We start from the raw sequence: 27631 nt of genomic DNA on the forward strand, positions 1-27631 counted from the left end.
CAATTGCTGAGCTATTTTAGGTGTTCCATGTCAGGGCCCTGGTGTTTTCCATACTGCCACACAGGCTCTCTCAAACACTTCTATGTCATGGAGCAACATTACTGTTATTGGGTATACCTGTGGTTTTCCTGCCAATTAATGTTTATGGTGAGAAGAATCATTCGATACTGCAAAAATTCTACTCCAAATTGTTTTTTCTCCCCAACAAAGCAGTTTCTCAACAACGAAACATGTTCACAGCACAATTTTTTAAACACCTAATGATAATAATAATAATAATAATAATAACAATAATAATAATTGCATCAAGCCATTCTGCAGAACTTATTTCATACAGCCAATACACTGAGATTCAGGGGGACACATTAATGGACCTGTAATGTTAACATTGCAGCACCAAGGCAGAGATTACTAAATTAATATGAAATATCTAACAGCCTCATTAACATATAAAAATTGTGGGAACATTTGTATTTTCATCATGGCTGAATGAATACACGTACAAAGTCGTTGTGGTTATCACTTTCTTTCCTTCTGACTTTCAATTATAGCTGTTTTTATTTTAACATTCTGCAGCACTGAAAAACTGATAAGTCGAAAATATATCACTAACCTTCCAAAAAGAGACCACCCCAGATGGGACTCGAACCCACAATCCCTGGCTTAGGAGGCCAGTGCCTTATCCATTAGGCCACTGGGGCTACATGTCACAATATATAGTATAATAACATTAAGTATAAAATGCTTCATGAACTAATTGTGTATGTTCTAAGCCAATTACCAAAACTAACTACTTCTAGTTTGTGTTTGCTGGACTCTTGGTGGTACGCCACGTTACTAACCACCAAAGGCTCTTTAAGTATTTAAGTATTTCTCACTTTAATCTTTTTTCATATTGCTGGCCAATCCAATTTTCAGTCAATTTAGTAACAATAACGTTAACACTAGCGTTACACTTACCAGATCTTCTCTGTATTGAACATACCGACAGACTACGATTCACAGGAAACCTATTCATCGATAAAGGCGACCGAAGTCGTAGTTCGCCGATTAAACCCCTTCTTTGATCGGTGTGTGTCCGACGAGAATTGACATACGTTAACTTTCGCCAAAAAACATTTATGAAGATAATAACTAAATTGTTTCAGCATGAGATATTCGAAAAAATACGTTAACGAAGTTCCCTGAAAACTCCCTTTCATGTTGACTGATGACAGGTCTCTCCGAGCAGGAACCAGTCAGTTGTTATCCTTCTTTCTGCCCAGCTCAGACTCCAGAGGAATGGTAGCCGGTTAGCTCTTCAGGCATCAGCTGTAGGATTAACTTGTTAACGTTATTTGGCTTTCGGTTGTTCCAGTAAAATAATGAATTTACTACCGTCTAATCCTCACGGGAATGGGCTCCTTTATGCTGGATTTAACCAGGATCATGGTAAGAAGCTTCGCTGTCGTGTTTTTTTTTTTTTTCGCAAAGGAAAATTGCCAGCGTCGTGGATGCTAAGCTAACGTTGCTAAACCGAGAGCATAAATTAGGCATATCATTATCAAATAACAGCCTTACATTTCCATTGCTTGTAACTGTCTAGTAATAATGCTGTTACGTGTTAGTCATTACAGACACGATAACGTTACCGAACGTTAAGTTAATGTTAGCTTTAGCTGGCTAACTACGTCAACTAGCCAGCTAGCGTAGCTTTTTTGTTTTTAGCCAACACATATGTCAGCTAACCAGCTAGTGTTAGGTCAGCATTAATTGTTAAGTTACATGTAAACATGTGGTCCAATCTTAAGTGCTCGAATACGAACAGTGTATAGACAGTCACAGATATAAGTGAACTTAACTTTAATGCTAACATTGCTGTTAGCCGAATTTCCAACGACCATCATACGAGCCGTGCCTTGGTTACCTCAACCAAGGCACGGCTAAAATAGCTAGCGTTAGCTAGCTAGGTAACTTGGCTGCTTCGTACGCTAAGTATAACAGTTATTACCGCGTAATTGGGCTAAAGTTATTTTTGATACAGCGCAGTCTTTTATCAGGTTTCCAGTTTTCAGAGGTAAAGATAATTGTCTGTGAATCCGTACATAGTAAAACTCAGCATTGTTAAAATGTTCTTCGATCCCCACCCACACACATTTACACAGGCCGTAAAGTTATAGTAATCTTCTTAACTGGTCTAATTTAACATTATGAAATGACTGGTGCCGACTAACGTTAGCTTTGTCAGACCTAATGGTAATATTAATATAAAGGTAATATGACTAAAGACCTCATATGACCCCTTGGCACAGAACATGACTGTCATCATATGTCAACATACGGTGTGCCAGTTTCACCTGAGCTCCATCCGAGGTTAATCATTTGTCCCATGTTCTGTGTCAGCTCTGTCTCTGTTAAAGGCTGTTTTTTTATCGTTAGTACTATCCTAATGCAATGTGTTGTCATTGCTACAAGTTTCAGGCAATTCCATTAGAAAGATATTTGCAAAAGCCGCCGGATATTTTAACAACTGCTGTTTAATGTTATCTTTAGTTAGTGACAGATGTCTGAAAGCTGTTTTATCTCTGTATGTCTCTTCAGGATGCTTTGCCTGTGGAATGGAGAATGGATTCCGTGTGTACAACACAGATCCCCTTAAAGAGAAGGAGAAACAAGGTAACAAGCTGTACTGACATTAACATTTTTAACTGGTAGAAAATTTTTCACATTGGGCACATGTTTGGTTAAGGTATAAACCTACATTCATATTCACTGAGCAGCCTGTCAAGCTGCAACATATTGATACTTAAAAGGGAACACCACCAAAGTTAAGAATGTTATTTCCATGGCCTAGGAAAGTTCAATCAATAGTAGTGAACATGAGCCACTCTCTCAAAGCCAGAATCCAGAGAAGTAAGCATAAACGTGTTGTTGTCATAGGGTATAAAGTCTAAAGCTGCTCCATAGACAATGAATTGGAGCATGAGTTTGTGGACCCATAGAATGTTTGTATTCCTTTTTGTAGTGAGTTAAGCTTTATTTTATTGTAGTGTTCTTAGTTCTGAAACAGAAAATGTACCCATATACTGAGAACATTACCCTGGGTGCTCTCAGTGTCATCTAAAACATCTTTTCCGATTCATTGTCTTTGGACCAGCGCCATGAATTTCGAAAATGGGTGTTACTTCCCTTTAAGGCATGATTTGCATTCCAAAGATAAACTGTTGACAAATGAAAATGTGTTAACAGGCTGAATTTGTTGGCCAAACCTTACATAGGATATCAGTGAAACCATGTTGTTTCCCTACCAGAGGCCTCACAATAGTAGTGACGTGAGCATGTTTCTGTAATGACATTGCACCTGTAAGAAGTTTAAGATGTTGCATCACTAAATTGTTAACTGGTATTGCAGACTTGCAGCATCAAGTAAATCAGTAGAAGTAACATGGATATAACTGCCACTTTATGAGCACATAGGATCCCCTCTAACAACTGGGGGGGGTAACAATAGTGTAGCCTGTTTGAAGGCAGGGTACATACAAAATAGAAATAAGTGACTTTGATGTTGCCTTGTTTCTGTCAGAACATGTGTCGTTTTCCATCAGGCTTGGCTGGTAAATAATTTATGTGTGTTGTTGATTTATCTTTTTTAATTTATGAACTGATATAATTCAAAGCACAGTTGAACTTAAATGTTCAGAGCATGTGATGTGGATACAAAAGGGCTGCAGTCAATGAGTATTTTTTTTTATTATTCATGATTTGAGGTTATCCGAACTTCAGTGAGCGCCTGCTGCCTCCACCTTTTCATCTGACCATCTGAGCAGTTCACTGCAAATGCTGCTTATTTTTCCAATCCTTCCATTTACAGCACTATTCCTTGCAAAACTGATCTGCCAAATTTTCATCAAGGAGTTACATTATTATTTAGGTTTTTTGACAAGAGGTCAGGATGGTCAAGTTAATTTTTCTACCTGATGTCAGCATTGGTTTACAACCTTTCTGTTGAAACAAGTATGATTTGGGCTGTGTTTTTTGGTTTGTGTGGAAGTTTAGCCTCATCTTATTTATTTCCTTTAGAAAAGTCTAAACAAACCGTGCTGTGTTATTATGTTTTAATCTTTTCAATGTTTTAGCCATTTGTTAGATAATTTTTGGAGAACAGGAAATGGAATTTCAAATGTTGGCATACATTTGTTTTAATTTGTGGTGATTATAGCCTGTTTTACTCGTGTTATGAATGACTGAGATACCACTTTTACTGGGCTAACACTGTCAAGATCCGGTCTGTTGTCTGAATACAAACAACATGTAGGAAAAACATGTATTTGGCCTTTTTGGCTTGTGATTAAAACCAACCAATTCTGCACACAGGAACCAAGTATTGTGACAGAACTGAAACTCCTAAAACATGGAGGGATATAAGAGGAAGTGTCCCCCAAAAATGGCTGAAAATGTGACTCAGCACATGATCTGCTCAAGAGTTACTTTTCTAACTCATTAGCTTGAGCCGATCAAGTACTCGTTCACAGGACCGTGTGTGGTCTTTCGTCTCTCTTTCTCTAAACTATGTGCAGTTCTTTGATGGCAGTAGCAGTTCTATTTCCTGCTGCGGTTGTGTCTGCTGGGGTTGTGTGTGCTGTTCATGGAGGGAGGCCAGTCCCACTGTGGAATGCAGAGGATTTTTTGTCATTGTGTTCTGTTGTGGAGGGCAGAGCCATTAGAGATGAATAAGCAATAATGATCGCAAGCAGTGTGCAAATGCTATTTGAAGCACAGTTGTGATGATAAGGGCTGCATTCTTTTCTTACGATTGTAGTTATACTTATTATTGATGTTCATTACCAATGATGGTGACTTTCAGAGTTCCTGGAGGGCGGGGTCGGCCATGTGGAGATGCTGTTCAGATGTAACTATTTAGCACTAGTGGGAGGAGGAAAGAAGCCAAAGTACCCAACCAACAAAGGTATGCTTTGTCTACCGAAGTCAGCAATGTTGATAGATTGCTTTTTTTTCGCCATCAGAAGTATTGTTTATACAAGACTTATGCCAGGCCTTTGTTCTGATAAATGATGGCTCATAGTTTCATTTTTAAGGTATCTGCAGGTCATGTAAAGTCTTACGTTTAATTTCCAAAAGTCAGAGACATTTTCTCTTGCCTGCAGTTGCCAGCGATGTTAGCTATGGAATGTTTTTGTGTGTAATTATTGACGGGAATTAGTCATTTTTATTGGGTAATAAACCATGTATTTGCTGCTGCTTATCGACGTCCACGTTGTGTTAATTAAATTTATCATATCATTGGGAATTATTGGTATATTTTGCGGGGAAGTACTGAGAAAATGTGATATATAATGACATAATTCTAGGTCATAGCATCCCGACTTGTTTTCCATCATACTTTAAAACTTTGGCTAGTATGATACTGATAAATCAAATATGCCTGGTATCACACTTGGCATGTTTTATTCATGGGATTGTGTTGAGGTTTTTTTTTTGTACTCTAGTGATGATCTGGGATGACCTGAAGAAGAAGACAGTTATTGAGATTGAGTTCTCAACAGAAGTCAAAGCAGTGAAGCTTCGGCGTGACAGGTAAAAACAAAAAAGTTCCCCTCTAAAAACTGCAATGGACTTTTTAAAGCAAGTTTATCTGTCCAGGGATTGTCCTCTGTTATTGTGTTTGTGGAATTTATGTCATTATTTGTGAATGTTGCAAAATAAGTGTTGTGTAATGCATTAATGAGTGGATAGCCGGGAGGTTCCTGTTCAGACACAGCCATATTGTTTAGATATCTTTTGTGTCAGTCATACATCACTTTTTCTGAAATGTTCAGCAACTTGATCACACAGCAGTACTGTGGTAATGGGACAGTGACACACAGTGATGCAGTGACAATGCAGCCAAACTAGTATTTTGCCTGGTATCCAATATCTCTTGAATTGATTCTCACATTCATCTTCAGTCAAGTGACCTCTGGTTTGATTGTTGGAGGTGTGAGATTAGAGTCTTTGACATTTAGTTTAAAGTTTGGCCTGCATGTTGGATCTCCTTTGTTCTCAGGATTGTGGTGGTCCTGGACTCAATGATCAAAGTCTTCACCTTTACCCACAACCCCCATCAGCTGCATGTGTTTGAGACCTGCTATAACCCCAAAGGTCAGTTCACTCTCAGTTTATAATCAGCCTGTTCTGCTCTCTACACTTACTTAAAGGGGACCTATTATGCTCATTTTCAGGGTCATACGTGTAATTTGGGTTTCAACTAGAACATGTTTACGTGCTTTGATGTTTAAAAAAAACATACATTTTTCTCAAACTGACTGCCTGAATATACTCGGATTCATCCTCTGTCTGAAATGCCCTGTTTTAGTGCCTCTCTCTTTAAGCACCTCTCTCAAAAAACCTCAGTCTGTTCTGATGGTCAGCTTTTCTTGGTCTTCCACATCTGTGCTCTCGGTGTCTCTGCACCGTCACTGCTGCAGGGAAATGACTGTAACAGAGTATAGCGGAACTCTCTACCTTGAAGAATCACCAGTTAAAGCTTTTAAACAAAAACCCTCACAACTGGACATGTTCCAGCAGAAATATGATTAGACATCAGGGAGAACTTAACATCGGCAACCAAGATTATATATGTCCCTGACCTTAGCATGTGGCTACATGAAGCAGTGTGCTTGCAGCTGGGGAATGACTGTATATAGCGGCACTTTCTCCTGTGAAAAGTCACCAATAAAAGCTTCTAAACACAACCGAACATGGTCCAGCAGGAATATGAACCCAAATTAAGGAGAAATTAACAACATCGGCAACCGCAATTACACTTTTCCCTGATGTTAGCATGTAGTGGTGTACTTTGAGGAGGGGAATGACTGTAAAGGAGTATAGTGGCACTTCTGCACTGAAAACTTACTAATTAAAAAGCCTCTAAACCTAAATCTTTACAACTGGACAAGTTCAAGCAGGAATATGATCCACACTTTGGGAAAAGTTAACAACATTGGCAAACAAAATTACATGTTTCCCTGATGTTAGCATGGAGCTACATGTAGCAGTGTATTTGCAGCTGGGAATGACTCTTACAGAGAATAGTGACTCTTCTTATTGCAGAAAAATTATCACTGAAAGTTTCTAAACACAGCTGGACATGTTACAGTAGGAATGTGATCCAAAGAAAAATAATAGCAGCAACCAAGATGACATGTTTCCCTGATGTTAGCATGTAGCTACATGTAGCAGTATGTATATTGTAAACATTACATTACCTCATCATTTGAAACTTTGGCTATGTTTAATATAAACATATATAAACATTCAACATTTTAACATTATATGTATGACAGAAAATATCCCCTCTAACCTCTCGATCCAAACAGACTCTTCAGCAGGTTCAGCAATGTGCACTCTGTGTAGCATCTTTAGACACATCTTTAGTAAAGCGCTGGAACAATAAAATAAGTAATTCGTGGGCACATTATAACCAACCTTTTCTCTCTTTCTCCCCTTCTTCTCTTCAGGTCTTTGTGTGCTGTGTCCCAACAGCAACAACTCCCTGTTGGCATTCCCTGGGACTCACTCAGGCCATGTGCAGATAGTGGATCTGGCGAACACAGAGAAGCCCCCAGTTGATATCCCCGCTCATGAGGGGGCACTGTGCTGCATCGCTCTCAATCTGCAGGGCACAAGAATAGCTACTGCGTCAGAGAAAGTAAGCCATGCTGGAGCTAAAGTGAATTAAATATTTTGGTAGTTGTTTCTCTTGTTGCTGACTTGTGACTAATCCATGTCGTGTTTCCATAGGGGACTCTTATTAGAATTTTCGACACATCTGCAGGTCAGCTCATACAGGAGCTAAGACGAGGCTCTCAGGCAGCTAACATTTATTGGTGAGCATTGAGCAGTAACACTGTTCACATCTTTACCTAACAGCATCGGAACAGTTCTGCCCTTTTGTTCATGTTCATGACATAGCAAGGCAAAGATAAAAGATGTTGTTGGACAGTCACTGTGAGAGTGTTGGTAAAGTATTGGAACTACAGGAATTCTTTATATGGTGACCTCATGAAACTCTGGGTGTTTTAATCAACTATGTAAACCATGTCAAAATTTTCCATTACACATTAAAGGGTAACTCTGGCATTTTTAGCCTGGACCCTATTTTCTTATGTTTTTGTGTCTAAGTGACTAATGGGGACAACAAATTTAAAAAAAAATTGATCAGATATTGAGTGAGAGGCAGCAGCGAAACAGGATGCAATGTAGCCACTTGGGGCATTCGCACCATCATTTTATGTCCACTAAAAGTAAGCGTTTGGCCACTGACAAGCTCAGATTGTTATTTTAAGTGTCTGACAACATGATGGAAATCCCTATGGAGATGGACCTTCTTGTTTGTAAGATCCGTTTTTTTTTTTACCAGAAACAGCCCCAAAATTCACATCACCAAACTCAGTAGGCTCTTTAAATAAATGGTCATTTTAGTTTGTATAGAGCAAGCGAAGTTTCACATCTGATTTGGTGAATTATGTTTTGTTTTTTTTCCCCCAACTAAGCCAGAGTTGGTGATAGTTGGAAGAGTGAGTGTTTTTTTTGTTTCTGTCATCTTTGAATGAAGTGTGTTTTACGATGATAAAATTACTGTTTATTTAAATGGAGTCTGGTGGGTTTGGTGATAGCAATCTTGAGGCTGTTTCTGGTTAAACAAAATAACAAAATAACCTGAACAAAAGAGAGATCCTTGTGGCAAAGACAAGCTTTTAGTGGACGTAAATTGATGATAAAGGGGAGCGATGTCACCATGTCAAGAAGCTGGCATGCAAAATGTCATGCTTTATTTTGTGTCTCTGTGTTTATCTGAATGGACTGTAGGTACACGACTGAGCACATGAAAGCTTGTAGTTCTCTTGTCATTATTTCCTTCTGCTCTGTCTTTTCCAGCATTAATTTCAACCAGGATGCGTCCCTCATCTGTGTGTCCAGTGACCATGGTACAGTGCACATCTTTGCTGCAGAAGACCCCAAAAGGAACAAACAGTCAAGGTCAGTTTGTGCTGAATGGGCTTTAATTGTTTTAATGTCAAATCTGTCTACTGCATTATAATAAATCCAGTGCTTTTGCTGGATTAAGATAAACGCACAAAAACCAAATGTTGATATTAAAAACTGAATTTGACTTTGTCTTCAGCCCTGTGCTCTGATGTGTATGTCCTTCTCTCTGCAGTTTGGCATCAGCCAGCTTTCTTCCCAAATACTTCAGCTCCAAATGGAGCTTCTCCAAGTTCCAGGTCCCCTCAGGCTCTCCCTGTGTGTGTGCCTTTGGAACAGAGCCCAACGCTGTCATAGGTGAGTTCAGTTCAGAGTGTGCAGCTTTTCAGGATACAAGACTGTCTCATCTCATCTTATACCCTTTTTCCACCAAAATTTGTGAATATATGCAGGTTTTTATGTTGTAAAACCCACTAAAATAGGCAGTAGACTCTTTTCCCATTGTCAGTTGACAGTTGTTGTATACACAGCTCTGCAGTAGTATACCTTTCTATGTGTTTTTTTTTTGGGGGGGGGGGTCGACATCACAATTGCACCAGAAAACAGGGTAGTAAACAGTAGAAAGCGGCATGGAAGCCAGTTAAGTTTATCACGGTGGTAACTTCCTTTTTATATCTGTTAATTATTCGTTTCTCTATTAAACTTGCTGCTGACTAGTCAGGAATGAAGATTGTGCACTGCTTGAATGCTGGAAAAGGTGTGAAAGCAGTACATTGATGCATTCCCTCACTGCTGCTGTAGCTGCGAAATACCCATGACTGCTGCAGGGTCATTTGCCCGGGAAAGAATGCTTATCAAAACCTTTATAAACTAAAGACAAAAGCCAGTGTTTGTGGGGGGGTTTTGTCCAGTCGGAAATGGGCTTTACTGATCAGACTCAGAGGCTGAGTCATAGTGTCACTGCATGGTGTTTAACACTATTGGGCTTGCTGCAGGTCATGAAATGACTGTACTATGAAACTGAAAGAGTCATTGTGGGCAGTATTTTGCTAATTTGGACCATCATTTCTATCAGTAATAATAATATTGTACTCACCAAATGAATTGTTGACAACTAGAATCACAGTGACATCACTAAAAAGAAGACGGGGCAAGAGACACAATCATACAGGTTCAAAACGTAACCCCTGGCTAATTAAACATATTCATATGAGACAACAAAGAAAATTTGTACAATTATTACCTTAACTGATATATGGATTCTTTTGAGTTTTGCCCTAACCAGCCAATGGCAAGTGACGTATCCCTCACAATGTCTTCTTCAGTTGTCATGAAAGCTCTGGAAGCGGTGGCAAAGAGCAGTTAATTTAACCTTTATCACACTGATCAAATACATATGTGGAAATATGTTCTAAAAGGCAAAGTACAGCAACATGTGCAGCTATGTCAATCTCATTTATGCTTGTCGCCATTTTTTATAGATCATGATAGGTAGCTTCCTAGCTATGTAGGAAGATGATGTCCCCATTCTTAACTCCACAGTCACAGCTCTGACGGGCCCTCTGTTGCTCCAGTAATACTGTTCATATTCTGTCACTACATTATAATTCATTTCATGTGAGCTGCCTGACTAAACTGAGAAGCCTCTTTGTATATGACGTCCTACATCAATGCGCTGTCCACATGGAGGGCAGGCAACTGGAGGCAAAGACTACCAACACTGCACAAATGGCTATGGTTTGCGCTGTTTATGGCTGCTCCAATCAGTCAAATTGGGAAAAAACAAGGGCCACTTTAAATCCAGAAAATCGGGCAAAGAAATAAATAAAAAGACACCACTGAAGTTAGGTAACGTTAGCTAGTTATGTTAGCCTGACAACAGTGCATCCAGGCCCCCAGGAAGTGACTTTGCAAATCCTAGGATGGTGAAGGAATGGCCTGCCTTACTCTGCCTTGCTATGCCTCTGACTTTGCTTACCTTAACCTTAACCAGTCCCACTCCATGAAGGTTTTATATTTGTAAAACTTTCCTCAAGCAGAGAAAAGAGATGAAAAAATCTGTGACATCATCACAGTGTTAAGTTGAGCCGAGTAGGAACTTGCGGGCGGCACCAGCAATTGACACACTACTGCACATATACAGTGGAACGCACACTGCAAAAGTAAAGTCAGAAGCTTGAAAACTTTTTTTGGCGTATGGCCCAGGAGAGCAAATCCATTGAAATAAAAAGGTTCCATCTTGTTGTCCAGTATCTAGTTATTATTAAAATCTATGGGTGCATCCCATGTACAGAGTTGAATTATAAAACACAGTTATACACATTTACTGACCTGCACAAAACAAGAGTTTGAGTTGTGGACCCAACTACACACAAAATAGTTACAGTCCACTAGACTCTTTCATTGGCTCACCGGATAATGTTTGTAACTTAAGGTCTGGAGGATGAAGTAATTTGTAATGACTATCGTGTCCACATTGAACAAAGTGGTCCATTACTAATTTTGTTTGGATCACATCCAACATTAGTTTCAGTTGTATGAAGATACCTGCTGCCTCCAGGTTCATCCAACCTGTTTATGTAGTCACTTTCCTCTGGATCCAATTCAAGCAGCATATGGATTTATCACTTCCTGCCCTCCATCTGAATTTGAGGTGTTGTAATAGTCATGTGATTGCAAACAAGCTATTTTGGTGAGGGAAACTGAAGAATTTGGTTTTCTGTTTTTGGCAAGGTGAAGCTGTATCAGTACTCAGTCATGTCCAAACGTGTAGACTGCTGAGGGTCCAACAGTGGTTTTGTTACAGAGTAGGCACAGAAAAGACATGGATTATGACATCTGCAGTGACAGTCATCTTAAAGCCACCCAAAAACATGTCTTAACTTATTTGACTGTTCCCTATCTTTCCACTACAGTATCACAATAGCATTGTAAGGTTGTTCTGTCTGGCCTGAGTTTGCTGACTGTGTTCCACTCTTGTTCCTACACTTTGCAGCCATTTGTGCTGATGGCAGCTACTACAAGTTCCTGTTCAACCAGAAAGGGGAGTGTTCCAGAGATGTGTACGCCCAGTTCCTGGAGATGACAGATGAGAAGATATGACCTTTGACCCCTCTGGAGACTTGCTATGAAACAGCCTTTTTTTTTTTTCTTTACTTTTTTTTGTGTGTGTGAGGAGGAGCGGTCCCGCGCTGCACTCCTCCTTATCTTGATGGACTCTGTCAAAGAGCATCAGATGAAGGGAGGACAAAGAAAGAGAAGCACAGGCTTTGGGGGAAACCCTCACAGCAAAGACGGACAGATGGACGCACCAATGGGATGCAGACTTTTGTCTCAGACTCCTAAGGATTGTCTTTGGACAGAGGGACACAGTTGCCGACTTGACTCCCAAACCAAACACTAGAAAAAAAGAGGGAAAGTTATTTTTCTGAAAGGACAACACGCCGCTTTTTAAGACGTCTTCCGAGGAATTTACAAAGGATGGCTATTTTTAATCACATAGATGATTCTGATAGTAAGACGGAGTGAAAATACTGAGATTTTTGTCAACTAACACCACCTAACCTAACCGTAGGGAGTGCCTCGAGAGACTGGAGAGAATCTGTATGTGTGCACATGTAATTGTTGTCATATATACATATGTGTTTGTGTATATACCAATGTACCATATTAGGTGTTTGCAAAGCAGAATCAGAACGAGGTCACAGACTCTGATCCTGCATTGTGAAGCATCGCCTTAGTATTACTAGATTTTCTTATAGTCACTGTATAAACACAACGCGCCAGACTGAACTTCTAACTACATAGGAACTGTACAGAATAGTAGCAGAAAAAAATTAACACGTATTTTCATTTCCTTTGTCCCTCCTTTTTTTTCATACATTGTGCAATATGTTTTCCCAAATTGCTTTCTGTTAAGAGCTTGTGAAAGTTGAGTTTGTTGTTTCTACCTGACCAAGAAAGCTTGAAGGAATAGTTCAACATTTACTGGGAAATACAGTTATTTGACTTCTTATCCAATTAGAGACAATAGTGTGTCAATGTTGTCACCTAGAGGCCCAGAAAACACCAAACAGACTTCAGAGAACTAGCAGCAGTGAAAGCTTGACTGTTGCGTCGCCTCATATTGTCTGTCCCAGCCAAAAACTTGCACTCGAACCCGCTGCATTGACGTAAGCCGATGGTCAGCTAGCACGCACATTCTGCACCTGCTTGAGAGGAAATAACTCTCCACACCAGCAGATTGCAGTAGTTTATATTCGTCATTCAAAAAGGGAAACCAGAAGATAGCCTAGTTAGCCAGTTAGCACATCAACAACACAATCCAGTGTTTAAAGAACAGAGCATATTTACTGTGCGCCATTGAACAGTAACACATACCATCATGAAATGTTTCTGCTAAAGAGCTCAGTGGCTTATGAAAAATAATCTTATCTTACCGTAACATGTTTTTGATCTCACTCACTCTTGACTTTAGCTTTCTGTTTACTTTGCTCATTTCCATTTCTCTTCTCGTGCGCTGAGCTGCACTGCCAGAGTGATTTCATTCACCATTGGGCTCTGCCACTGGCCAAAGAAGCGACGAACTGGGGTGAGAGAAGCTCAAGGCTTGGTGTGTCAGGGCCTTAACACTCAGCAAGAAAGCAAATACATGTATTTCCCAAAATGCTGACTTATTTCTTTAAGAGTTTGTGGAAGTGTTTGTTTTTCGTACCTGAACGAGAATGCTTAAGAGCCAAACACACATGCACGGTTTCCATCTCACATCACAAAAACCTTAATCAATCCAATGAGAATGATTTCTTCTATTAAACAGCCCAGATCAACTGTAAAAATATGAATATTTTTAACTTGGCTCAAGATCGCACTTAATGTTTATTTTTAATATTAAACCAGAAGTCTCCTGAAGGATGATTTGTTGCTCCACATACTTCTCATTTGTCAGCGTGGCTCTCGGTCACAGCTGTATGGTACCTTTTTATTTAAATCCTGACACTTGTGTCGATGTATCTTTAAACCCTAACAGCATTGATAAACCCAGCTAATGCTAATCAGGGACTCTGAAGTGCTTTGTTGAAGCCCATGGCCATAAACAGGAGATCTGTTCAGTGTGGATCCACCACAGTGAAACTGTGTTAATGTGTAATTTAATATCACTTTTTTTTTCACGTCATGTTGATTGATAGCATTTTTGTTGATTCAGTGCAAAAACATGTTTCATTTGTGTTGCTTTCTGCATCAGATTGTACAATTGCAGGTGTCACTCTGTTGAACATACACAGCGCTTGGCAGTCACTGACCACACGAGGGGTGCTGCACAAACTGAAAAGCTAACTTGTGTGTGACACACTCAGAATGATTGTAAAACCTGCATTTGAATTTGTGAATAAAATTTAACATCTGCTTTTACAGTTAAGCTTTATGGGCTGTTTCATGCCTTTTGTAGTGTGGAAAATGAGCGTAGCCTATTCGTTGTATTCAAACAGAATAATTGGATTTGTCATTCAATGTTTGACTTAAGGGCCCCATAAACATTTAAGAGGGTCTTAAAGTCCAGCTGAAATTAAAACGCTTCTTTCTTGTCTGCTACAGCAACATATCTGCTCTGTAATCACTTGTGATGTGCCTTCTTTTGTGAAAAAAAAAAAAATCAGGAACCAAAAGGAAATGGAATTTGAAATTGTATATGGTTTTGGTTTCACGATGGCGTCCCTGGGCATTAATTTGACAAAATACCATTCTGATATGTCTGTGTAAATGTAGCCAGCCGATCAAATCTTGTATAAAGCATTAACGTCTGTGCTGTGTCACAGTCAGAGCAGACAGTCGCACTGAGCCAGGCTGCTGCTACACAACAACCATGATAGCTCCTCCTTCGAGGATTCAGTATCCTTGAATGTCATCATAGCTTCCTCTAAGTGTATCCCATGGTCTTACCTTCTACTTTGTATGCTTGATGCAACGAATTGCACAAATAACGATAACATTGACGCTTTTGGAGACTCCCTCTTCTAAGGCCTTATAGGGTTAACTTTGGCATTTTTTCACTCAGGCCCTATTTTCCCATGCTTTTGTGTCTGAGAGACTAAAGGCAACAAGAGTCTTTGAATCTGGCACAGTATTGAGCGAGAGAGGTGCAGTTGCAGAAAAGGCTGCTATGTAATCACTCTGAGCATGCTGGTGACGTCAATTTACGTCCACTAAAAAGGGTTTGTTTTTGCCACTGACAAACTCAGATTGTTATTCTAATTTCTGAGAACATTACTGAAAGGATCCCTACTGAGATAGAGCTTTTTGTTGAAGAGTAAGATCCTATTTGTTTAACTAGAAACAGCCCCGAAACTGCCCTCACCACTGTCACCAGACTCCATTTAAATAAACAGTAAATTTGTGATTGTATAACATACTTTATTCAAAGTCGACATAGACCAGTAAAACTCAAAAAAGCCATCTTGGCCTCTTCTTTGAATTGTTCCAACAAGCAGCAACTCTGCTTTGATTAAAATAAACCTTTAATTCACCCAGGTAGATGTGAAACATGCTGCCTCTATACATGCTAAAATTACTGTTTTTTTAAATGAAGTCTGGTGATTTAGTGATTGTGGTTTTTGGGCTGAAACAAAAAGGATCTTAACACTAACAAAACGCCTATCCCTGTAGGGATCCTTTCCATAATGTCTTCAGACACTAGGAATAATAACACTATCATAGTCTGTCAGTGGCAAAAACAAGTATTTTGGTTACACTGTAGCCCTATTGGTCAATACTGGACTAATTGGAAAAAAATGTTGTTCCCATTTGTCACTTGGACACAAAAACATGGGAAAAGAGGCTCCAGGTTGAAAATACCATTTTATTTTATTTATTTATTTATTTTTTTAAATTAAGTATGAATCAGGGATGCACTGAAACAATGAAGCTGGATTGGTATCTGCACACTGACCTTATTCAGCAGATCAGCATCAGCCATGACGTGGTCAACACAGTTAATACAGTGCAATGTGGACTCATTTTACCTTATTGGAATCATCCTTTTTCACATCTGACATTTGGACTTGCCATAGTGGGTAAAGCAAAGGTGTAACTAATTTCATTATGATGGCTCTGCTCCATCAAGTGACCCAGTAAGCCATGCCAGTGGGCTAGTATGTACACCAGGACCCTTGAACAAGCCTACCTAAATGGAATGTTTTTGATGTTAATGATTACAACTGTGCTTTTTCTACTAGAATGCCAAAGTGTGTGCTGTGGAAAAAGGTCTATCTTGGGTCTTCTTTAGGATGAACTGTCTGGTTTAAAGCTCACTGAACCCTTAAGTCCTTACATTCAACACTCCTCAGCTCCAGTACTGGAATCAAGTGATTCATGCTGTTTTTGTCACTTAAGGAAGCTGATAGTGTTCAAAGGAAGTATTTCCACCCCGTGGTACGCAGTCTTCCTCTGACAGCCTGACCAAACAGTGAGGAATGTACGCTGAAGCCCTCCATCCCAGATGTTAACACATAAGTGCGATCTTTCCTTGTTCTAACAAAAAGAAATAATTCTTCACACAGATTGTGAGTTTGTGTTTGCCCAGCAGAGAAGGCTTTTACTCAAAGAAATACAAACTAGAAGGTTGTGTGTTTAAATAAATTTATAAAAAAAAGCATTTACCCACTGAAGCAGAACGAACACCTATCACTTGTTTTTCCTCGTGTAACATAGAATACAATCTGAATAGACTCTTTAGTAGCCTTAACAGAAAAAAATAATCAAGCAAAGAGTTGCCAACTTCAACACAAAGGTAACAAACACAGCCCATGATGACGGGGTGGGGGAAACAGAGCAAATGAAAATACAAAAGGGGGGAGAAAAAAAACAACAACTAAGAGGGTTAAGTGCAGCACTGGTCAGAATCATATAGCGTAGATTCAGTCTAAATTTTCTTCAGTTCCATATTCAGATAATCTGCTCAAGTACATTGTCTCTAGATCCGTAACATGCAAGCTCAATGAAGCATATGGTCAAATACGCATGGGAATATACTTTTTTATCTCATAGGATATTTGTAAAATATGAAAAAAATCTGTCGATGTACAGTGATAAAGAAATTTCATTTGCATGAATGAGCAGAAAAAAACAAACATCCACTCAATAGATAGTGTTTTCTTTAAAAGGAAAAAGGAGACTACATTCATTTCACTGAACAAAGAGTCCACATACAAAAACAACCAAAAAAAAAAAGGATTCCCAAAATATCATGTGATGTTTAAATGTTCTTAAAGACCCCACTTATAGCTTTTAGTTATCTTAATTATTACTAGATAGTATCTGTGCCTTGGGAAACGGAGAAACACTCAAAAAAGATCCAAAGATACACTTGTACAACGGAATACTGCATATCTACTCACGACTGGGTTAGGTAGGTCGACATGGAGGCTAGCTGCCGAAGATGGGAATGTCCACACGTACGTACACACGCTTCCCTTTGCGGAATACACTACTGGTGATTTCACTTGGTTGCTCTCTCTCTCTCTGTCCGACACACAGTAAAGCGCTTGTCTGTAATGCTACCAGGATGAGGCTCCTTTCGGGATTCCTCGCTTGTCCAATAAGTCACTTTTGATCTGGAAATCTGGATTTTTCAATCTGTTCTTTTCTTCCTGTGCTTCTTCTTGCCATCTGGGTCTCGAGCTTCAGGGATTCACAGTCATCAGCAACTCTTTGATTCCATTTTTAAATTTGGTCTTTAGTTTTTGCATCGTATTTCGTGGTCTTAAATATATGGAAGAGGGGTTGAGGAGGAGGGTTTTAAACATTCTGTAGTCCTGCAGGTGTTTTCCGCATCTCTTCTGCTTTTGGCACCTTGGAGTAGATGATGGAGGGGGTGAGAGTGTGGAAGGTGTGAGGCTTAATGCGTACAGGAGAGCAGGGGTCAGGATGCAGACCGGGGAGGGAGGCTACTTGTCACCGATCTGTTCACTGACCCCTTCTTCTCCAGCTCTGTCCGTGGTGCCGTTATTGGTGGTGGTGGTGTTGTTGGCAGCTGCTGCTTCACCTTCCTCTTCCTCTTCCGTTTTCACCCTCTTTGATTGGGGCTGGTCTTGCAGTTCTCCGTTCTGCCTCTTGGTAGGCAGGGACGCTGAAGCTGAGGCGTGGGCCGCCAGGAGGTGAAGAGGATTTGCAGCAGCTGGCAGAGAGAAGACAGTATTTATTAAAAATTAGGAGTTACAACCACTCTGGTAGAGGCAAGTTTAAAGTCTCGTCTTACAGCTTATAGCTGTTTATGAAATGATTTGTCCTCTGTTCTGTGACAGTATAATGCTCTTACTTTACTAACTCTGTTTTGTTGTTTTACAACTTTGCCTTTTTTGTGTTGTATGCTATGTACTGTACACTGGATAAAGGGGACCTATTATGCTCATTTTCATGTTCTGCTAGCACATGTTTACATGCTCTGATGGTATTTCTACTGTGAAAAATAACAAGAAAAGATCCAAAATCTTAACAACCAGACATGTTCCAATAGGAATATGACCCAAAAGCAATGATGAATTAACAAAACAGGCAGCCAAGATTACATGTTTCCCTGACTTTAGCTACATGTAGCAGTGTACTTGCAGCCAGGAAAATAATTGCAATAGAGTAAAGTGGCCCCTTCTACCATGATGAATAACAAATAAAAACGTTTAAACACAACTGGACATGTTTCAGCAGGAATACGATCCGAAATCAGGGACAATTTAACAACATCGGCAAACTACATTACATGTTTCCCTCACGTTAGCATGTTGCTACATGTAGCAACAATGTATGTATAGTAAACACTTGCAGTAGCGTGCCTGGAGCAGATGACCATCTAAAGAAATCCACCATGATCTGACGTCAGCTTGTAGCCAAAGTAGAAAACTAGAATTACCGCCTTGTGTGGCTCTGCAAACAAGTCAAGTTGAAGCTACAGTTTACATCCATGCCTATCCAGAGTCATATGTAGCCTTCCGTTTCTGGGTAATGGTGTTGAATAATGGCCAGAAAAGTGTTTTTGATGTCACAGCACAGTTGACCTTTGACCTTATGGATATAAAATATCATCACTTCATCCAATTTTGTCATAATTAGTATAAGAATTCTTGAGTAATGGCCAAAAGCATATTTTGTGAGGTCACAGCGACTTTAACCTCGGACCACCAAAAACTAATCAGTTCATCATTGAATCCAAGTGGACGTCCGTGCCAAATTAAAAGAAAGTCCCTCTAGGCACTCCTGAGGTATTAAATTCACAAGAATGGAACAGACAACCCGAAAACATAATGGCTCTGTTTAAGACTTCACCTTCTCACATGGGTCAAGGCTGAAACATCCTAAAGCAAGTATACATATTACATAAATGATCCTAAAGCTGTGTATGTGCCAGCTGCTGCTGCAGCATGTAAATTCAGTATAAGACTGCAGGGTACACAACCCAACAGGCTGTAAGTCTACAGGGCAGGATACAATACACTGCAGCTTCCAGTGCAAGAGGAGCTCCTTTCACATCGTCATCTGAGAGGAACAGCAAAGCAGAGCAAACTGTCTTTGTAAATAAGACGCAGTGTTTAGTCTCAGTTCACTCTCTTGCCAATCGTTTTCCTGCTATTCTAATGATAGCGAGTAAACGTGGATCAACGCAGTTACCATGTAAATTTGATATGTAAAAACAGAATTCACTTTACAAATATTAAATATGAATACGCCCTAAAGGATACACATAGTGGGTCTCATTCATAAAATGTTAGTAAATCTGTGAGTACATTTGCACCCAAAAAACCTTGGTACTAAAAACCTACACCAGATTCATGAACCCCCCTGCTAAACTTGGATTGGATAGTAGACACTCGCGTATGGTCATGAATGCCAATCAATCATCAATCAACAGCGCACTCTTGCTAGTCAGCAATCAACATGCATCCCCGCCCATGAACAGCCAGTGACCATCATATATGGAGGTGATAATTACTATGGACAGATGCATCCTGTTGAACTGCAAACACTGAGCAAACAAAGAAAGAGAGAGAGAAATAAAAACTTTTTAAATGCTAAGACTGAAGTTATTTTAGGTGAAGTGGGGTTGAGAAAAACATTTTATTTTATTCTGTTAGTAGTGGTGTGACAGGGACAGGTAAATCAAAGGCCTGGAAAGAGGTAACGGATGCCCTTAACTCTGTGTCCTCTGTTGTAAGAACCATTCAGAAAATTAAATGAAAATGGTTCGATATGAAACTTGATGCAAAAAAATGCAGAAGTGCACACACAAAAACACAACAGCTACAGGAGGAGGCTCTTCCCAGTCACAGCTCTTTGCTGCAGATGAGGAGAGACCTGGAGACAGCGACATGCCTCCACTGGAGCAGTCAATAGCAAACTCAGAAGGTACAGTGATGTACATGTTATAATAAGTGTTAAATCGCTGTATATTCTGACAGCCATCACCAATGGCTTAGTGTTTGGTTAGTAACGTGGGTTTAAGATAAATTCATTCTGCTCACGTTTCATGAATGAGACCCAGTGTGTTTTGGTGAAAAACACTGGAAGTAAACATAAAGTGTGTGTATAAGGAAACTCCACAGGGCATCTTTAAGTGCTCTGCGAGACAGGTGGCTGCTGTAAGGGGAGAGGGCCTCAGGGGAGATTTGGTCTGACACCTGTGCAATTCTTTTTGCACACTGCTTTTTGTAGACCTGCAAATGCAGAGGCATGCTTGAGTCTTAGTTTCTGTGTGTGTGTGTGTGTGTGTGTGTGTGTGCGTGTGCGTGTGTGTGTCACCTGTGCTAGCAGCAGTGCTGATGGGGACCAGATGTGTCCCGTTCTGTGTGATGGCCTTTATTGGAAGCTGGTGCTGACCGAGCGGGGCTTGTTGCACAATGGTTACTGTCGTCAGAGGAGCAGCCTGAGAGCTCTGGATGATGCGGCTGACTCCACCTATAGACGCGGCTGTGATGGATGGGACCGACTCCACTTTGACTACACATGGGGAGAAAATCTGATATCAAACTCAATACTTTGACTTCACAGCTGCACCTGTTCCAACATCTGTGTCCACAGAACAACTGCTAAAAATGACAACGACATAAATCAGGTCTCACGTTTGATCTCTTGGTGCTCTCCCCCTCCATTCTCCTGAGGTTCTGGGCTCACTGTAGCAGTCGGCTGTCCGGCAACAGTTGCCATGGTGACTGCTGGGATCTGGTGGACGACGTGCACCGTCTGCATGACAGGGGCGGAGCTAACTGACGTTGTTACAATGGCTGGCGACGCCATGGCGTAGGTCACAGGCTTCATGGTCGTTTGAGGCATTTGGCGCTGCACGGCGATCAGTACTGGCTGGTTGTTGAGGGGGGAGCCTATCAGAGGGCAGGGCTACAAGTTACTGACAAACTCTTTAATGTACTGCCATTCACTACTGAGGCATACATAAATACTGAACACCATCAGAATGAATGAGGGGACACCGAGGACAAAACCTTGTGGAATGTTATGTTTTACCAGGGGAGTTCTGTGCAAAGCGGGCCTCTTGGATGACAGCGAGTTTGGGCTGGACTGTAGTGGTTTGGGTGGGGGCTGGTGGTGGGGTTGGCTCTGGCTCCATGGGGACAGGGGACCCCTCTCTGGACAGGCTGTCTGGGGTTTGGACCCCACTGGAGTGGGCAGACAGTGCCCCTGTGTGGCTGGGAGAAGCTGGAGCGCTCCTAGAACAGGAGAAGAAATAAGGTGGATATTGACACAACATACTGCAGCTGTACAAACTCAGGCGGAGTTAAAGTACTACACTCATGTCTACATGACAGTGTTCTTTACCTGGAGGAGAGAGGTCCCACTGGGGTCCTAAAGCAGGGCACTCCCCTCGGCCTGCGCTTCCTGAAGGCTTGTTCTATCAGCTTGCCCTCAGAGGCGGGGTCGATCCTCCAAAAGGAGCCTTTGCCTGGCTCCTCCTGAGAGCGGGCCACTTTGATGAAGTACCGATTCAGGGACAGGTTGTGGCGGATTGAGTTCTAAAACACCAATAAAGAAAACACACATTTCTTTGAACTGATGGGAGTGTTGTGTGTAATGTAGTGAATATTCCCATGTTGTTGCACAAGGTCTTTTTGGTTTAGTGAAAGAAGCAGTGGGACTACGAGAGTCTTACTACATTGTCTTGTTATTTAAAGAAAGTATGTGTACATAATACATTCTGCAGAGATGCGAGCACAATGTTTTTCATTGTTCTCTGCTTCATGTAAGAGAAGAAAAATCCTTCCACTTACTGGTACCTTTGCTAAGTTTATAAAATTCAGTTTGTTTGATATTGTTGGAAATGTGTTCAATTATATGTTTATTACTGGGGTCACAGCTAAGCAACTGCGCCACTGCTAAATGATTAGCTCCACTGCTGCTATATAAAAATCTCCCCTTACACAATTAACCTGCTGTCTCTATTTAAAGCAGCCAGAGTTGGGGACAAGCAAAGATTTCAAATTAAACACCTCCAGATAAGGGTGCTTTGAGTCTGATCAACCAGCCACCGATCGTTATCAGCTGATTCTCATTCTAAGTAGTTTAAAGGTTGATCAGAAGAGCCGATACGATTATGCTAATCATGTCAGACAATTTCTCTAAGTGCCACTAAAATAGCTTCAGTGGTCTGGTAGTTCTGACAAGCTGCAGCTCACACAAAATATTTACTGTCACATTCATGATTTATTGCTAAACTGACGTCCAGCTCACCTGCCTGTCCTGAGTGCAGACACACGTCACTCTCTCTCCTCTCCTCTCCTCGCACGCACGCACGCACGCATGCACGCACACACACACACACACACACACCTTACTGAATGCTTCTGTAGAGGCTGCCATACACGCTGCTGTTTTCTAAGAGTGTCTACATTTAGCTTGGTTTTGTCTTGTGTTGTGTCTAGGGTTGCAGCGATGTACCGGTTTCAAGGTATACTGTGATGTAAAAGTTTAGTTATTATACCTTGTACATTTGCTTATCTATGATATTGGGGAAAAAAAAATGCAACTGGACGTTGGTTTCAACTGTCAATTATAGTAATAAAACATTTGTTCAACCAACAAAGGCTCATTCTGACTGATAATAATAATATAAATTCTGTAATACTGTGAAACGACTATATTTTTTTTAGATGATTAACACGCCGTGAAAATCTCATACTTTTGCAACCCTAGTTGCACCGACACAACACAACATCTTTATGTGTAAAGTACCACCTCTTTCTCATCCGCTTTTCTTCAGGATTTGAGCCATTTTGTCTCTGCGACTGGATTAGGGGAGACCAGGGGCAACTGTAACAATTTCTGGTTTGGATGTCATGGCTCAAAAACCTCTAACTATTTGGATACTATTTTCCTGTCAGCATGTTAGGGTTACAATATTGATTGAAACACAAGATGTCAAATGCTATATCTACTCCCATGTACAGGAAGCAAATTTGCAATTCCTAGAATAGGAGAGGCATTTCTGCTCTACTCTCCTTCTGATTGGCTAGTACTCATTGCCTTTGTTGGATGGACTGGTTAGGTTCAGGCAAAAGGAGTGGAACTGGTCAAGGCCCACACATACAAAACAGACTTAAGAGAACTAGCAGCAACGAAACTCAACTGTTGCTTTGCCCCACATCACCTATGTCTCAGTCAAAAAGTTGCACATGAACACCAGCATGTACATTCTGCGCCTGTGTGAGAGGAAATAACTCTCCACACCAGCAGACGGCGCTAGTCTGTAATCTTCATTCAAAAAGGGACATCAGAAGACTGTCTTGATGCTAGTTAGCCAGTTAGCACATTAGGAAACGTTTCTGCTTAAGAACTCAGTGGCTAAAGAAAAATAAACTAACCTTATGTAACAAGTTTGTTTTGATCTCACTCCCTCTTGACTTTAGCAGTTTGTTTAATTTCCACACTCGCTTTCTCTTCTTGTGCACTGAGCTGAACTGACTATCAGAGTGATTTAATTCTCCAATGGGCTCCGACATCTCCGACTCAACATCTCAACAATTCAACATGCCGAATGTGCTGAAAGAAAGCCAACAGGGACCGACGAGGGGGAACAGTATGAGACACACCGCACTGGCAGACGCTCACCAACGACCCAACATTGATCAATGGCCCACCGTCTGCTTGGTGTGTCAGGGCCTTTATGGTTAGGTTAAGAATGTCATGGTAAGCCAGACTAGGCATTTTACAGCTAAACCATAATTAATTAACAAGACCGACAAAAAGTCTCAATTTCTTGAAGCCCGCAGTGACATCTTTAAAATCACCCAAAACCTGGTGGTAATCAGTTTACACTGGTTAAAAAACAGAGCAAAGCAGCAAATCACCACGTTTGAAAAGTGCCTCAGCTTTTGCATATACAATGTTTACATTTACAATGATATATGATGCTGAGACAACTAATCCTACTGTCCTGACTCAGGGAGTAACTGAACGGTGTATGCATTACTGTACAACCACAGACACACTGCAAGTATAAGCAATTGTACCACAAAGTGAAGACTCTGACCTGCCAGCCTTTATCAGCTGTTCTGTAGTAGGGGTAGTTCTTGGTGATGTGGGTGTATATTCCATTCAGGGTGAGCTGCTTATCTGGGGCCATGGTGATAGCTTGGACTATTAATTGTGCATATGAATACGGAGGTTTGGAGTCATCCTGGAAGTGGAAAAGAAAACAAAGTTTAATTCATGTGCTACTGGGAGGAAATATGTGTTAATGAAACACAGGGTAAGCTCAGGTCATGTTTTCTCATCACAAGTGCACACAGTACATGCATAAACACACACAGACTCAGTAAAGTTCAGCCAGGTTCTGTACTCCAAAGTCTATGTTGTTGTGAATGTTGGGCAATTTTTAGACTTCAATGAGTAACCAGGGATGTTCACAGTGCTCACATGCCAACAGGAATCCACTGAGATTCTCTGAAGTCTGCTGCCTTTGTAATGCACTCCCTCTCGTTTGAAATATCCTCTTAAAATACATTCAATAATGAAGCTCTGGACTGCCTCACTCTCACCTTTGGGCTGTCTTCACCTGAGGCCTCTTTATCGTTTTCAGATTGAGAGTTGTCTCCTATTAGGTCGGAGGCCAGAACACGGCTTGTCCTGTAGCTGGAGAGTCCCGCCCCCCGCGGACTTGATGGACAAGAGTTTGCCGCACTGCGAAATTTGATTTAAAAATTACTGTCATTTTGAATTCACGTCTGAAAACACTGAGAAGAAAACCACATCAATGACAAGATTTAGACGATATTATCATTTTATACTTCAATATGCTATTTTGACTACTGCACAAAATTTAAACTCCCCCTCACCTGATGGTGCCAGTGGGTGAAGGCAGTGGGCTCATGAGGTGGGCGATGTTGTCTGGAATGTTGATGGTCAGTGGGGAAATTTGGGGTTGGACGGGCTTGACCGGTGATTCCGGCACGTTCCTTGGCTCCTTCTTGTCATTGGACAGGGCTGTGAACGTGATCTTTATACTTGTGCTGGGGAACCGGAAACAACACCTGGGAACAAGAGACAAACCCAAACAAAAAACTTTAAAATGTGTGTTTTAGGTTGATACATTTCCAGTTTAATTTGTTTGTACATTTGTCTAACATTGAATACCAATAAAATAAGCGGGACACACAATGCTTATTACCAGTAAACAAGCCTCCTGCCTGACAACAAGCAGGTCAAGGAGGTCTTACTGAGGCCAAGTGAGGTGCATTGGGATCAGCCTTGCAGTTTAAATATGGACATCCACGATGCCCATTATGTAACAGATCATGTCTAACACGTCCCATTTATTATTAACAGGGTATATTTGGACCAGTTGCTGACACCTCCCAATGAATTACTATTATGGCATGTTGACAAAACTGACATATCCTACCAAAATATTTATGAGATGTAAAATGTGAATTACCACAACAACAATTAAAGGTGAGTTTTGAAAGATGGGGGACATTGCACCAGATCAGATTAACTAACTTCAGCTTCGTAGTTGCCATTGTAACATGTACAAATGTGTTGCACCCAGTGTATAACAATAATTTAACACCATCTTCTTTTTGTAAGTAAAAAAGTGCTGCAGTCTGTGTTGCAGCAGGTCAAATACATTACCTATGCAAGCACAAGTTCAAATATTTGCTTGTGTTGCTAGCATGTTGGGTGGGACAGCAGCAGTTGAGTGTTAGCCAAAAATACAAGAAGTTGTCTAGTTTTGTGGACAACATAAAACTAATTCCATTACAATTCGGACATTTTAATGTTTCTTACTATGCTATCAGTAAACACAGACTTGGGGGTCATGTATTAAAGACAATGCTGAACGTTTAGGGGTCACTCTGCAATTCGGCATGCATGAAACACCTGGTAGATTAAAATAAATACAACTAACTTCCAATTTTACGTGAAAGCCAGCTTCCACTTCACATTACTGCAAGGAGGTGAGTAACTCACTAGACACAGTGCACTAAAGATGAAGCATGACTGTCTGACGTCTCACTGACGTCTGCATGGTGGACTATATGTGCATCGAATAAACCAGATACCATAAGGGTTAACATTAGGTCATGACTCAAGTTTAATGTGTTTTTGTGTTTGTCAATTAGGCAACAGCACCATTACGCCGGCATATTTGGTATGGAGATCTGGCGTGACGTTATCACCAAACAAACGCGCAGCACGTATCATTGGTGTTACTTGACACAACACGTGCAACATTGCTGCGGGACAACAAAACAATAACAACACATGAACGCACAAGTCCGCAGATTTTACAAGTAAAAACAAACTAGTCGTATTAATCTTACATTCGTGGGAGCTGAAGAGGTGGCGCCCCTCTTCTCTGGAACACCCCATCAACAAACACCCCGTTTTTTCCGAGGCATCGGAGATAGAATTCCCCCGTGCCGGTGCCATCTTCTCCCGCGGTGAATATCTCGAGGTGCCGCCGGGAGATGAAGCTGGAGTGTCCCATGCTTACGTCCACCGAACCCTGCGAGGAGTTCCGGCCGATAGTCACCGACCTTTTCTTCATCAGATACTCGAATTCTCGGCCCTCCAGCCGGGCTACAGCCGACCCCGACATCCCGCTTACCACCGCCATCTTCAGAGGTATCTGGTGGAGATTTGGAGGTGTGTGTTGAGCGGAAACGTATAAGCGGTTACAGGGAATTGAAAGGGGGTTATTTTTTGTTTTTGTGAAAAAGGGGGAATCCAATTTTACACCGTGGAGAATTTGGCTAGGAACGTGCCAGACCGGGGACACAGCGGCTCCGACCCACCGCCGCGAAGAAGAGGAAAAAAAAGAGGAAAATCGGCCAATCAAAACCGGCCAAACGGACGGAAGTACTGCGACAGACAACCCGGTAAACCAATGGGAAGACGTTCTGGGTAGGCAGATGTGTGGTGTTTACCAATGACAACAATAATAAAAATAGCCGTAGAAAATAGAGGTCGGTTGCACTGCAGGCTGACACGCAGATGGATGGAGAGATGTAAAAAGCGGTGCAGTGATTTCAAGGATGTACACAAGACCATTTGGTCCTTCTGTTCTGTAAATGACCCTGTCCACTTCTATAAAGACATTTCTCAACTTGCCTGTTTTCTCTAAACTAACTGAATTTAATGAACCTGATGTCTTGTTTTGGGATTATTATATTAA

The 27631-nt window shown here is 41.0% G+C and overlaps 2 protein-coding genes and 1 non-coding gene across 3 annotated transcripts; 1 reads left to right on the top strand and 2 right to left on the bottom strand.

The window, feature by feature from the left end:
* Positions 1-628: 628 nt before the first annotated feature.
* Positions 629-701, bottom strand: trnar-ccu (transfer RNA arginine (anticodon CCU)). Its single transcript has one exon. It is a non-coding gene; the product is annotated as a tRNA-Arg (tRNA).
* Positions 702-1235: 534 nt separating this feature from the next.
* On the top strand, positions 1236-13868 carry wdr45b (WD repeat domain 45B). The gene is made up of 10 exons (XM_033611927.2): positions 1236-1431; positions 2581-2655; positions 4844-4945; positions 5487-5574; positions 6044-6138; positions 7497-7687; positions 7780-7865; positions 8917-9018; positions 9200-9321; positions 11960-13868. The coding sequence occupies exons 1-10, from the start codon at positions 1365-1367 to the stop codon at positions 12064-12066; spliced, it is 1035 nt and encodes a 344-aa protein (XP_033467818.1). The 5' UTR covers positions 1236-1364; the 3' UTR covers positions 12067-13868.
* A 2714-nt stretch (positions 13869-16582) lies between these two features.
* Positions 16583-27269, bottom strand: foxk2a (forkhead box K2a). The gene is made up of 9 exons (XM_033611886.2): positions 26778-27269; positions 25290-25484; positions 24993-25134; positions 24485-24631; positions 21778-21971; positions 21466-21668; positions 21066-21323; positions 20746-20943; positions 16583-18133 (listed from the first exon to the last, which is right to left on the bottom strand). The coding sequence occupies exons 1-9, from the start codon at positions 27071-27073 to the stop codon at positions 17904-17906; spliced, it is 1863 nt and encodes a 620-aa protein (XP_033467777.2). The 5' UTR covers positions 27074-27269; the 3' UTR covers positions 16583-17903.
* Positions 27270-27631: the final 362 nt, after the last annotated feature.

Source organism: Epinephelus lanceolatus, chromosome 21 (assembly GCF_041903045.1).
Source record: "Epinephelus lanceolatus isolate andai-2023 chromosome 21, ASM4190304v1, whole genome shotgun sequence".
NCBI classification, from domain to species: Eukaryota; Metazoa; Chordata; class Actinopteri; order Perciformes; family Serranidae; genus Epinephelus; species Epinephelus lanceolatus.